The 12,500-nt window shown below is 37.7% G+C and overlaps 2 protein-coding genes across 2 annotated transcripts in view; one reads left to right on the top strand and one right to left on the bottom strand.

The window, feature by feature from the left end:
- Positions 1–12,500, bottom strand: part of LOC137653167 (uncharacterized) — a 74,019-nt gene that overhangs the window by 37,856 nt on the left and 23,663 nt on the right. The window lies entirely within an intron of this gene.
- LOC137652724 (ice nucleation protein-like) overlaps positions 3,337–12,500 on the top strand; it is a 15,797-nt gene continuing 6,633 nt past the window's right edge. Inside the window, exons 1-4 of the mRNA XM_068386128.1 lie at positions 3,337–3,352; positions 4,739–5,720; positions 5,974–6,662; positions 7,419–8,302. Of these exons, the coding sequence (XP_068242229.1) occupies positions 3,337–3,352; positions 4,739–5,720; positions 5,974–6,662; positions 7,419–8,302 (2,571 nt within the window). The remainder of the gene's footprint in view (positions 3,353–4,738; positions 5,721–5,973; positions 6,663–7,418; positions 8,303–12,500) is intronic.

Genomic DNA, 12,500 nt, shown 5'->3' with positions numbered 1-12,500 from the left:
GTCTATAGATTTCAAGAGCGAAATAGAGAATTTCTAAAGAAAATCTGAGGAACATATACGCCAGGAAACACGATTGAACTATAAAATCTAAAATGTATCATTGTATTACTAATATTGTAATATTAAATGTATTATCAACAACCTAATTAAGGCGAATTTCATCCGCTGGAACGGGAAATGTCTAAATAATATAAATACACAATCTATATATATATATGAAAATGATAATATAATTATTGTGCACATTACAGCGTTTATTTGATGAGCCGAGGGTAGTATGTCAAAATCAGATCGTATTTCCCTGATGGGAATGAGTTAATAACAAATATATCCAAAATTGGATTATTCGCTGATAAATTCAGGGGAAATCTACATGAAATTTTTAAATCAATCAAAGCTTATAGCCAATTTTTTTTAGTGGGGTGAATTTGCACTGACTCGCAGAGGTGCCCTTTTAGCTCGGCAGGGTTTCCTAATATCTGATTGGTTGGACAAAATAATTCTAACCAATCAGCGAGTATGAAACTTTTCCGAGCTAAAAGTGCACCCCTGCGAGTCAGTGCAAATGCGCCTCATCAAGTAAAAATTTACTGGTTACAATACCATTAATAGGATGCCACTAATAAATGACAATTAAAAAAAAAAAATTAAACTTTGAGAAATTTTCCCCGGTCTGGAGAATAATGTGAAGGTTTATACATTGATGATAACTGACACTAAAAGAAATATCTACCCTTACATTACAAAAATAAATCGTAATTGAGTTTCTATGATTTGTGTATTTATAATATCTGATGGTGAAAAAAAAATATCTAGCCTTACATTATACAAAAAAACAGTAATTGTTAATAGTATCAAGTTGACTATAATCTATTGCCTACTTAAAAATGTTTCGATGCTGAAAAGGAAAAAAAAATATCAAGAGATTATTCTTATTTGAAGCAGTCCAAAGGAAAGAAAAGAGTAAAAAGTAATGCTATTCACAGAGTAAACATTACGATTTCAGAATAGAATGACTTAGACCATATTGACTAATGAAACTACGTCTTGTAACACACACACACACACACACACACACACACACACACACACATATATATATATATATATATATATATATATATATATATATGTATATATATATATATATATATATATATATATATATATATATATATATACAGTATATCATTGCAAGCCACAACCCTAGTTGGAAAAGCAAAATGCTAAAATCCCAAGAGCTCCAGCATGGAAAAAGAGCCCAGGGAGGAAAGGAAAATAGGAAATAAATATACTACTAGGGAAGTAATAAACAATCAAAATAAAATATTTTAGGAACACTAACACCATTAAATTAAATCTTTAATATATACACTATAAAAACTTTAAAAAAAGAGGAGGAGAAATAAGATAGAACAGCATGCCAGAGTGTACCCTACAACAAGAGAACTCTAATCCAAGATAGTGGAAGGCCATGGTACAGAGGCTATGGCACCACCTAAGACACAAGCACACACACACACATATAAATATATATATATATATATATATATATATATATATATATATATATATATATATATATATAAGCCAGCGTATCAATTAGCTTAAATAGATCATACTGAGATTGCAGGTCCAAACCTCACTGAAAATTATGGAGGAGGAACGCATATGACTTACACCCAACGCAAGGCAGAGAGCTTTTAAAGAAGAGCTCACTGCCATCCGGTGCGAGGATTATCAATCTGCAAATGGGCAAAAATAAGACCCCAAATGTTCCAAAGGTTATGTTTTGAATTGGAAAATGCTTTAACGCTGTTACTGACTGTCACTAATTGAATTTCATTGTCATAGTTGTTTAGTCATTGACACGGCCAACTAACCTAAGATATGGTGACGTTTATTGGAAATCTTATTCTCAGGAGAAACAGAAACACTAATGTCGCCACAAACATATTTATTGCAAACGTTTTGTCATTTCAGTGCTACCTAAAGTGGTTATCTTTACTTTAGGTAGTACTGATGATGGCATTTGAAATGTCGAAACGTTTGCAATTCGTATGTGGCGACATTAGTCTTACCGTTTCTCCAACTAACTTAAATTTCACCTTTCATAAATTGATATTGTTTATGACACTCTCAGCAGTTGTTGTGCGTCTGGAAGTATAAATTATCCTCGATATAATCATTATATCATGTATTGCTTGTCAGAACCATACGAACCTGCCAATAATGTTTAATTGCGAGAGAGGAAGAGGCCACAGCGGTCCCATTCGGTGGAGGGACTGCTAATCTTCAAATGGAACTTCAAAAGTTCGAACTCGCAGAGAATGTTTTTATGTTGAACAGACTGTTTCAAGTCTTTCAATAGTTTATATATGAAAAATCTGTTTCAATGTTATTACTGATCTTAAAATATTTCATATTAATTATTCATTAATTCTCGTGTAATTTACTTCCTTATTTCCTTTTCTCACAGGGCTATTTTCCCTGTTGGACCCCTTGGGATTATAGCATCTTGATTTTCAAACTAGGGTTGCAGCTTCGCTAGTAATGATAACGACAACAACAACAACAACAATAATAATAATAATAATAATAATAATAATAATAATAATAATATATGGGCAATATTGTTCAAAAGGGGTCATTGGGACGGCTTTTCCTCATAAGGTCCAGAACCCTATTTTCCTGGAAGGGGTAAACAATTTAACAATGAAATTACCAGACAAACTTCCAGTGACCCTGAAGAAATTATCAAAGAAACGTATATAAATTTGACACCAGTATTAAAGTGTTCAAGCACACATCTAGAAGACAAAGGAAGAGGTATTATACACTAATTTTGGAATGTGAAATTACATACACTATTAAAAAATTGTCATTAAAAAAACCGTATTTGTATGGCAACATTTATTCCAGGATTTTTACCCCTTTAAAAACGGATATATTGACGTAAAAGAAGGATATTACGGTCATCAACTCGAAAAAGATAATAGCAAACTAAGGTAATAATACGGTCGTCTGTATTTTACTGAAATACTGTTCAGAACAGTATATCTTTACGGAGAATTTCCGATTAAAATTACGGTTTATTTTAACAGTGTAGCTGTAGCGATAATAGACAATGAAACATCAGGATACAAAACAAATATGAAATGTTGTGTTGGCAAATGACGTAAATGGAAGGGATCAAATTAAAAAAACGACAGGAAGGAATAATGGATTATCAGTAATCCGTGAAAGGAAAGATGGTCAATACGTGTGATTCAGAAGCACTGTAAAGGTCACTGAATGAAAGAGAGCAAGAAAGATTTTCTTTTCGAGACCCGAAAGATGCCTTATGGAGAAAGTAAAGAAAAAAAATATTCTAAGAGCCTGATGGTGGTGATGTATGAAAAAAATCATGAACACGCAAATATATATATATATAATATATATATATATATATATATATATATATATATATATGTATATATATACACATATATACACATATATATATATATATATATATATATATATATATATATATATATATATCTATATATATATATATATATATATCTATAGATATAGATATATATATATATATATATATATAAATATTGTAAAGTAAGTGCATGCAAATTAATCCTGTGTATACTTTGTCGAGAACCAACTATCCCCAAGATTCAGTTATGCAGGAAAACGAAATTCTACAAACGCATGCACGACGTAATAACGCCGGAATTCACGGCAATGTTGCGTTTTGTCGATTCAAAAGGATGAAAAGAGAGCGCACAGAGCGGAGGGATTGCTATGCTCACCAAAATCATATTCTATAAACATTCCAAGATTGAAACATCATTTCTACTAGAAGCATGGATACAAGCCAGTGGTAGTGGGGAATTTCCCTATCTACAAGTTATTATTATTCTCTCTCTCTCTCTCTCTCTCTCTCTCTCTCTCTCTCTCTCTCTCTCTCTCTCTCTCTCTCTATACATATATATATATATATATATATATATATATATATATATATATATATATATATATATAATCAGAAGAAGAAGAAACCTCAGACGTGTCCTTCAACTTGCGTCTGTTTAATATATATATACTTATGATAGCTTTACCTCTATCAAAATAGACTTTTATAACTTCAGGTATACAATTACAAATAATTTTAATATTGTATACACTCTTTCACAGGGTTAATGACTCGAGGCGAAATACTTTATTATGACAAGTACGTCTCCTCCGGCCAAAACTCACACCTACGCCTCAAAAGTTGTAGCAGTATCAATGAATTTGTTATCCGTCTTTTCCATATTCATAATAATTGTACACGATTCGTCAAAAATGCACACATACAGTCTCAACCCTTCTCACCACTCCCCCATTTCCTAAATAATACGTGCTGGTTCGGCAGTTTGTGAGAGATTGTGGTATCCGTTTGCACCTCTCGGAGTACCTCCTCTCATCAGGGTACGACTACTCCCTATACCCATTAGCCAAGCGAAGGGGAGAGACCAAGTAGCCATACATCTGTCAATGCCGCTCAGCGTGATAGGAAGGAAATATATTTATAAATATAGCCAGACACTTGCTCTTTATTTTATTATGGATGATGCCCGCGTCATTCCAAGGCCATGGAGGAAAAATTTTGTCTCTTAAAACCATCGCGCTAGAATAGCATAAAGGCAAAGATGTTACTGAAATACTGAAGGGTATCTATCCACGTTAAACGATGCAGAGTTCGATCCTGTTCATCTAGTTAGAGGTCCCCGAAACACTGAAGGGTATCTATCCACGATAAACGATGCAGAGTTCGATCCTGTTCATCTAGTTAGAGGGCCACGAAACACTGAAGGGTATCTATCCACGATAAACGATGCAGAGTTCGATCCTGTTCATCTAGTTAGAGGGCCACGAAACACTGAAGGGTATCTATCCACGTTAAGCGATGCAGAGTTCGATCCTGTTCATCTAGTTAGAGGGCCCCGAAACACTGAAGGGTATCTATCCACGTTAAGCGATGCAGAGTTCGATCCTGTTCATCTAGTTAGAGGGCCCCGAAACACTGAAGGGTATCTATCCACGATAAGCGATGCAGAGTTCCATCCTGTTCATCTAGTTAGAGGGCCACGAAACACTGAAGGGTATCTATCCACGTTAAGCGATGCAGAGTTCGATCCTGTTCATCTAGTTAGAGGGCCCCGAAACACTGAAGGGTATCTATCCACGATAAACGATGCAGAGTTCGATCCTGTTCATCTAGTTAGAGGGCCACAAAACACTGAAGGGTATCTATCCACGTTAAGCGATGCAGAGTTCGATCCTGTTCATCTAGTTAGAGGGCCCCGAAACACTGAAGGGTATCTATCCACGTTAAGCGATGCAGAGTTCGATCCTGTTCATCTAGTTAGAGGGCCCCGAAACACTGAAGGGTATCTATCCACGATAAGCGATGCAGAATTCGATCCTGTTCATCTAGTTAGAGGGCCCCGAAACACTGAAGGGTATCTATCCACGTTAAGCGATGCAGAGTTCGATCCTGTTCATCTAGTTAGAGGGCCCCGAAACACTGAAGGGTATCTATCCACGATAAGCGATGCAGAGTTCCATCCTGTTCATCTAGTTAGAGGGCCCCGAAACACTGAAGGGTATCTATCCACGATAAACGATGCAGAGTTCGATCCTGTTCATCTAGTTAGAGGGCCCCGAAACACTGAAGGGTATCTATCCACGATAAGCGATGCATAGTTCGATCCTGTTCATCTAGTTAGAGGGCCCCGAAACACTGACGGGTATCTATCCACGATAAGCGATGCAGAGTTCGATCCTGTTCTTCTAGTTAGAGGGCCCCGAAACACTGAAGGATATCTATCCACGATGCAGAGTTCGATCCTGTTCATCTAGTTAGAGGGCCCCGAAACACTGAAGGGTATCTATCCACGATGCAGAGTTCGATCCTGTTCATCAAATTAGAGGTCCCCGAAACACTGAAGGGTATCTATCCACGATAAGCGATGCAGAGTTCGATCCTGTTCATCTAGTTAGAGGTCCCCGAAACACTGAAGGGTATCTATCCACGATAAGCGATGCAGAGTTCGATCCTGTTCATCTAGTTAGAGGTCCCCGAAACACTGAAGGGTATCTATCCACGATAAGCGATGCAGAGTTCCATCCTGTTCATCTAGTTAGAGGTCCCCGAAACACTGAAGGGTATCTATCCACGATAAGCGATGCAGAGTTCGATCCTGTTCATCTAGTTAGAGGTCCCCGAAACACTGAAGGGTATCTATCCACGTTAAGCGATGCAGAGTTCGATCCTGTTCATCTAGTTAGAGGGCCCCGAAACACTGAAGGGTATCTATCCACGTTAAGCGATGCAGAGTTCGATCCTGTTCATCTAGTTAGAGGGCCCCGAAACACTGATGGGTATCTATCCACGTTAAGCGATGCAGAGTTCGATCCTGTTCATCTAGTTAGAGGGCCCCGAAACACTGAAGGGTATCTATCCACGTTAAGCGATGCAGAGTTCGATCCTGTTCATCTAGTTAGAGGGCCCCGAAACACTGAAGGGTATCTATCCACGATAAGCGATGCAGAGTTCGATCCTGTTCATCTAGTTAGAGGGCCCCGAAACACTGAAGGGTATCTATCCACGATGCAGAGTTCGATCCTGTTCGTCTAGTTAGAGGGCCCCGAAACACTGAAGGGTATCTATCCACGATGCAGAGTTCGATCCTGTTCGTCTAGTTAGAGGGCCCCGAAACACTGAAGGGTATCTATCCACGATGCAGAGTTCGATCCTGTTCGTCTAGTTAGAGGGCCCCGAAACACTGAAGGGTATCTATCCACGATGCAGAGTTCGATCCTGTTCATCTAGTTAGAGGTCCCCGAAACACTGAAGGGTATCTATCCACGATAAACGATGCAGAGTTCGATCCTGTTCATCAAATTAGAGGTCCCCGAAACACTGAAGGGTATCTATCCACGATAAACGATGCAGAGTTCGATCCTGTTCATCTAGTTAGAGGGCCCCGAAACACTGAAGGGTATCTATCCACGTTAAGCGATGCAGAGTTCGATCCTGTTCATCTAGTTAGAGGGCCCCGAAACACTGAAGGGTATCTATCCACGATAAGCGATGCAGAGTTCGATCCTGTTCATCTAGTTAGAGGGCCCCGAAACACTGAAGGGTATCTATCCACGATAAGCGATGCAGAGTTCGATCCTGTTCATCTAGTTAGAGGGCCCCGAAACACTGAAGGGTATCTATCCACGTTAAGCGATGCAGAGTTCGATCCTGTTCATCTAGTTAGAGGGCCCCGAAACACTGAAGGGTATCTATCCACGATGCAGAGTTCGATCCTGTTCATCTAGTTAGAGGGCCCCGAAACACTGAAGGGTATCTATCCACGATGCAGAGTTCGATCCTGTTCATCTAGTTAGAGGTCCCCGAAACACTGAAGGGTATCTATCCACGATAAACGATGCAGAGTTCGATCCTGTTCATCAAATTAGAGGTCCCCAAAACACTGAAGGGTATCTATCCACGATAAGCGATGCAGAGTTCGATCCTGTTCATCTAGTTAGAGGTCCCCGAAACACTGAAGGGTATCTATCCACGATAAGCGATGCAGAGTTCGATCCTGTTCATCAAATTAGAGGTCCCCAAAACACTGAAGGGTATCTATCCACGATAAACGATGCAGAGTTCGATCCTGTTCATCTAGTTAGAGGGCCCCGAAACACTGAAGGGTATCTATCCACGATAAACGATGCAGAGTTCGATCCTGTTCATCTAGTTAGAGGGCCCCGAAACACTGAAGGGTATCTATCCACGATAAACGATGCAGAGTTCGATCCTGTTCATCAAATTAGAGGTCCCCGAAACACTGAAGGGTATCAATCCACGATAAACGATGCAGAGTTCGATCCTGTTCATCAAATTAGAGGTCCCCAAAACACTGAAGGGTATCTATCCACGATAAGCGATGCAGAGTTCGATCCTGTTCATCTAGTTAGAGGGCCCCGAAACACTGAAGGGTATCTATCCACGATAAACGATGCAGAGTTCGATCCTGTTCATCAAATTAGAGGTTCCCGAAACACTGAAGGGTATCTATCCACGATAAACGATGCAGAGTTCGATCCTGTTCATCAAATTAGAGGTCCCCAAAACACTGAAGGGTATCTATCCACGATAAACGATGCAGAGTTCGATCCTGTTCATCTAGTTAGAGGGCCCCGAAACACTGAAGGGTATCTATCCACAATAAACGATGCAGAGTTCGATCCTGTTCATCTAGTTAGAGGGCCCCGAAACACTGAAGGGTATCTATCCACGATAAACGATGCAGAGTTCGATCCTGTTCATCAAATTAGAGGTCCCCGAAACACTGAAGGGTATCTATCCACGATAAACGATGCAGAGTTCGATCCTGTTCATCAAATTAGAGGTCCCCGAAACACTGAAGGGTATCTATCCACGTTAAACGATGCAGAGTTCGATCCTGTTCATCAAATTGCAGTTTACAGAAATATTAAAGGCTATCTATCAACGATAAGCGATGCAGAGTTCAATCCTGTTTATCAAATTACTGGAGAAATATCATCATTGAAGTTTTGAAAACCTCCGTATAAATAGGTAATACTGTAAAGGGTTTTATTTGATAAATTCTTTCTAAATATTTACCTCAACAAATCTAAAAAGACATTATGTAGAGCAACAAAAAATTATTTACCAATAGTTTGTGAAAGTTTATGAATTATGGAAGTTTTTTCTAAATGGGATAATTTCTTTGCATTCCCGCCACCCGTTTCTTTCTCGTTCTGGAAATCTTCCTAGAAAGAGAAAGACTTCGAAAACGGATTGCCCCTCTGACGCTAATCTACGAAAGCCTAATAATATTCCCTTCTTAAAAAGAACTTCTCCATAGCGTTTCATCTCGAAGGAAAAGCCTCGGAAATATTCTGCAGTAAAAGATAAAGGTTGCGTTGCATGGAAATACCAAATACCAAACACTAACTGATTATCATTATTATTATTATTATCATTATTATTATTATTATCAATACTTGCTAAGCTACGACCCTAGTTGGAAAAGCAGGATGCTATAAGCCCAGGGGCTCCAGCAGGGAAAATAGCAGCACAGTAAGGAAAGGAAATAAGAACATTAAATAAAATATTTTCTATATAAACTGTATAAACTTTAACAAAACAAGAAGAAGAGAAATAAGATAGAATAGTGTGCCAGAGTATCATCGACCCCACATAAAAGTGGGAAAAGATGTAGACAAAGAAGAAGTGTGCCAGAGTATACCCTCAAGCAAGAGAACTCTAACCCAAGACAGGTTAAGACCATGGTACAGCGGCTATGGCACTTATCTTAAGTATATACCCTCTTTATTCCAATCTTCCCTCGTTATCATCTGTCCTTCTTCATTATCATCATTACCCCCAACTATTTCTAACTTTCGTTTCACTCTTTCCGCCCATTATTTTTCATATTTCTTCCATTACGTCTAATCGTTCGTTCTTGTATTTCTTCTTTTACAAGGTACTTCCTCAAGGAACTGACTAAACCCGATTAAATAAACGTGATTTAAAGTTATATGCACGTAGTGGTATTATATTTCAATAGGAAATCAATACACTTGAGTTTTATAAACAACAGTAATGTAATGTAATGCAATGGAGAGAGTAACTCGGCTTGAATGTTAGACCACAATGAAACGCAAATACGCAGATTCCCTTAATGGCCAATTACAACATGGAGTGAGTGAGCAACACCGACTGTTCCAGATACAATCTTCAAGGCAACAAAGGCTCTGTCGACTTTGGTTTCAAGAATAATTCTCTGCAAATAGAAAAGAAACGATACAGAGGAACGCCAGTTATTAAACGGTAGACGCCTTTTTTACCTCCGCCTAGGAGGCTATGCGATCGAGTCTGTCAATTTATTCGCCTGTCTGCATGTCTGTGGACAGGATTACGGCAAAACTACAGGAAGGATTTTGACTAAATTTTCACCACAGATAGATCTTAAGTTATGAACGACCTCATTAAATTTTTTTTAGATGATCCGGATCCGGATCTGGATTCTACACCCGGATTTGTATTTATGACGCTATTAAATTTTGTTGATGATCCGGATCCAGATTCTAGATCTGGATTTGCCTTTTTCACCATTTTAAAGATAACGTCAAAACAAATCGACAGATTTTGACGAAATTTCCACCACAGATAGATATTAGGTCATGGACGACCCCATTAAATTTTGGAGATGATCCGCATCCGGATCCGGATTCTAGATCCGGATTTGTATTTTTCGGCATTTTAAAGATAACATCTAAACTACTTGGTGGATTTTGATGAAATCTCCATCACAAATAGATCTTAGGTCATGGACGACCCCATTAAATTTTGGAGATGATCCGGATCCGGATAAAAGTTCTAGATCCAGATTTGCATTTTTAACATTTGAAAGATAATGTCAAAACAAATCGACGGATTTTTGATGGAATCTCCACCATAGATAGATCTTAGATCATGGACGACCCTTTTAAATTTTGAAGATGATCCAGATCCAGATTCTAGATCCAAATTTGCATTTTTCGCCATTTTAAAGATAACGTCAAAATAAATACACGGATTTTGACGAAATTTCCAACATAGCTAGATCTTAGGTCATGGACGACCCCATTAAATTTTGGAGATGATCCGGATCCGGATTCTAGATCCAGATTTGTATTTTTTGCCATTTTAAAGATAATGTCTAAACTAGTCGGCGGATTTTGACGCAATTTTCAACACAGATAGATCCCAGGCCAATGGAAGACTCCATTACCCTTGGGCGGAGGTCGGAAATCTCTAATAACTCTTCTTAGTAAATATATTTGTAAGAGCTGAAAATTTTATCCCAAATTATTTTATACTAATGAGTTATTACATTCTTATATAATAAATTAGAGAATTATTCAAATTTCGAACATTTACAAGTACTTATTAAAATTTCCTCCAATTTTGAATATAATCAAGGTCTTTAGATTAAGAAACTTCAGCATCCAAAAAAAAAAATCTATAGTTTATTTTTTCTAGGATAAGTTCTCTTATTCCATGAACATACTTGCACGCATAAATAATTTAAAAAAACATCCGCACCTATGTGAGTAAATTTTATACTTGATAAAAATACATCTTAGTGTTTAGAATAAAAATTAAGCTTTAAAAACTCAAAAGTAACAAACCCTGTCCTTTTCATAAGGCATTATCAAAACAGCATTTTAAAGTGTAACTTAGAAGATATAATAATAAAAGTATTTCTTTTTTATCAAATCTGATGTTATTATAGAGAGCAAGATATAACTGAAAACCAGAAAAATCAATTAAAAAACTTTAAAGTTATTATAAAATATAAATTATCAAATGTGAAAACACCAGAAAAACCCTTCAACTCTGAAGATATAATCAACATAACTTTGACGCTTCTATTATCTTCTTTCAATACAGAAATCAAACACTCACACATACGCAAATAAAATCAGGGAAAAACATAAAATAATATCACATCTAAGTTACTTATTTTCCGCTGCACAATGATCTGCACTTCCAATATTCTCAGGAATTGATGTAACAGGCAGTAAGAGCCCCAATCTCACATGATAAAAACTAGAAAATAATATCACATCTAAGTTACTTTTTTTTTCTCTGGACAATAATCTGCACTTCCAATATTCTCAGGAATTGATGTAACAGGCAGTAAGACCCCCATCACACATGTAAAAAACTAGGTCAAACAAGGGTAACCTCATGGGAATCCTTTCCATTATACCAAATCATGCGGATGAATATTCTGTTTGATAAGTGACTCGGTAGTCTCCCACACACCCACATTTTCATCCCCGTTAACAACCAGGACTCCCATAACCCTCACTCTACTGATTCGTTATATAGTTTTTGGAACGTCGTAGATGGATTAATAAACATAGAGAGAGAGAGAGAGAGAGAGAGAGAGAGAGAGAGAGAGAGAGAGAGAGAGAGAGAGAGAGAGAGAGAGATTCGTTCCATAGTTTTAGGAAAGTGGTTGATGGATTAATAAACAGAGAGAGAGAGAGAGAGAGAGAGAGAGAGAGAGAGAGAGAGAGAGAGAGAGAGAGATTCGTTCCATAGTTTTAGGAAGTGGTTGATGGATTAATAAACAGACAGAGAGAGAGAGAGAGAGAGAGAGAGAGAGAGAGAGAGAGATAGTTTTGGGAACGTAGTAGAGGGATTAATAAACAAAGAGAGAGAGAGAGAGAGAGAGAGAGAGAGAGAGAGATAGTTTTGGGAACGTAGTAGAGGGATTAATAAACAAAGAGAGAGAGAGAGAGAGAGAGAGAGAGAGAGAGAGAGAGACTGATTCGTTCCATAGTTTTAGGAAAGTGGTTGATGGATTAATAAACAGAGAGAGAGAGAGAGAGAGAGAGAGAGAGAGAGATAGTTTTGGGAACGTAGTAGAGGGATT

This window comes from Palaemon carinicauda, chromosome 14, assembly GCF_036898095.1.
Source record: "Palaemon carinicauda isolate YSFRI2023 chromosome 14, ASM3689809v2, whole genome shotgun sequence".
Classification (NCBI taxonomy): Eukaryota; Metazoa; Arthropoda; class Malacostraca; order Decapoda; family Palaemonidae; genus Palaemon; species Palaemon carinicauda.
This window is presented reverse-complemented; position numbering and strand designations above follow the sequence as displayed.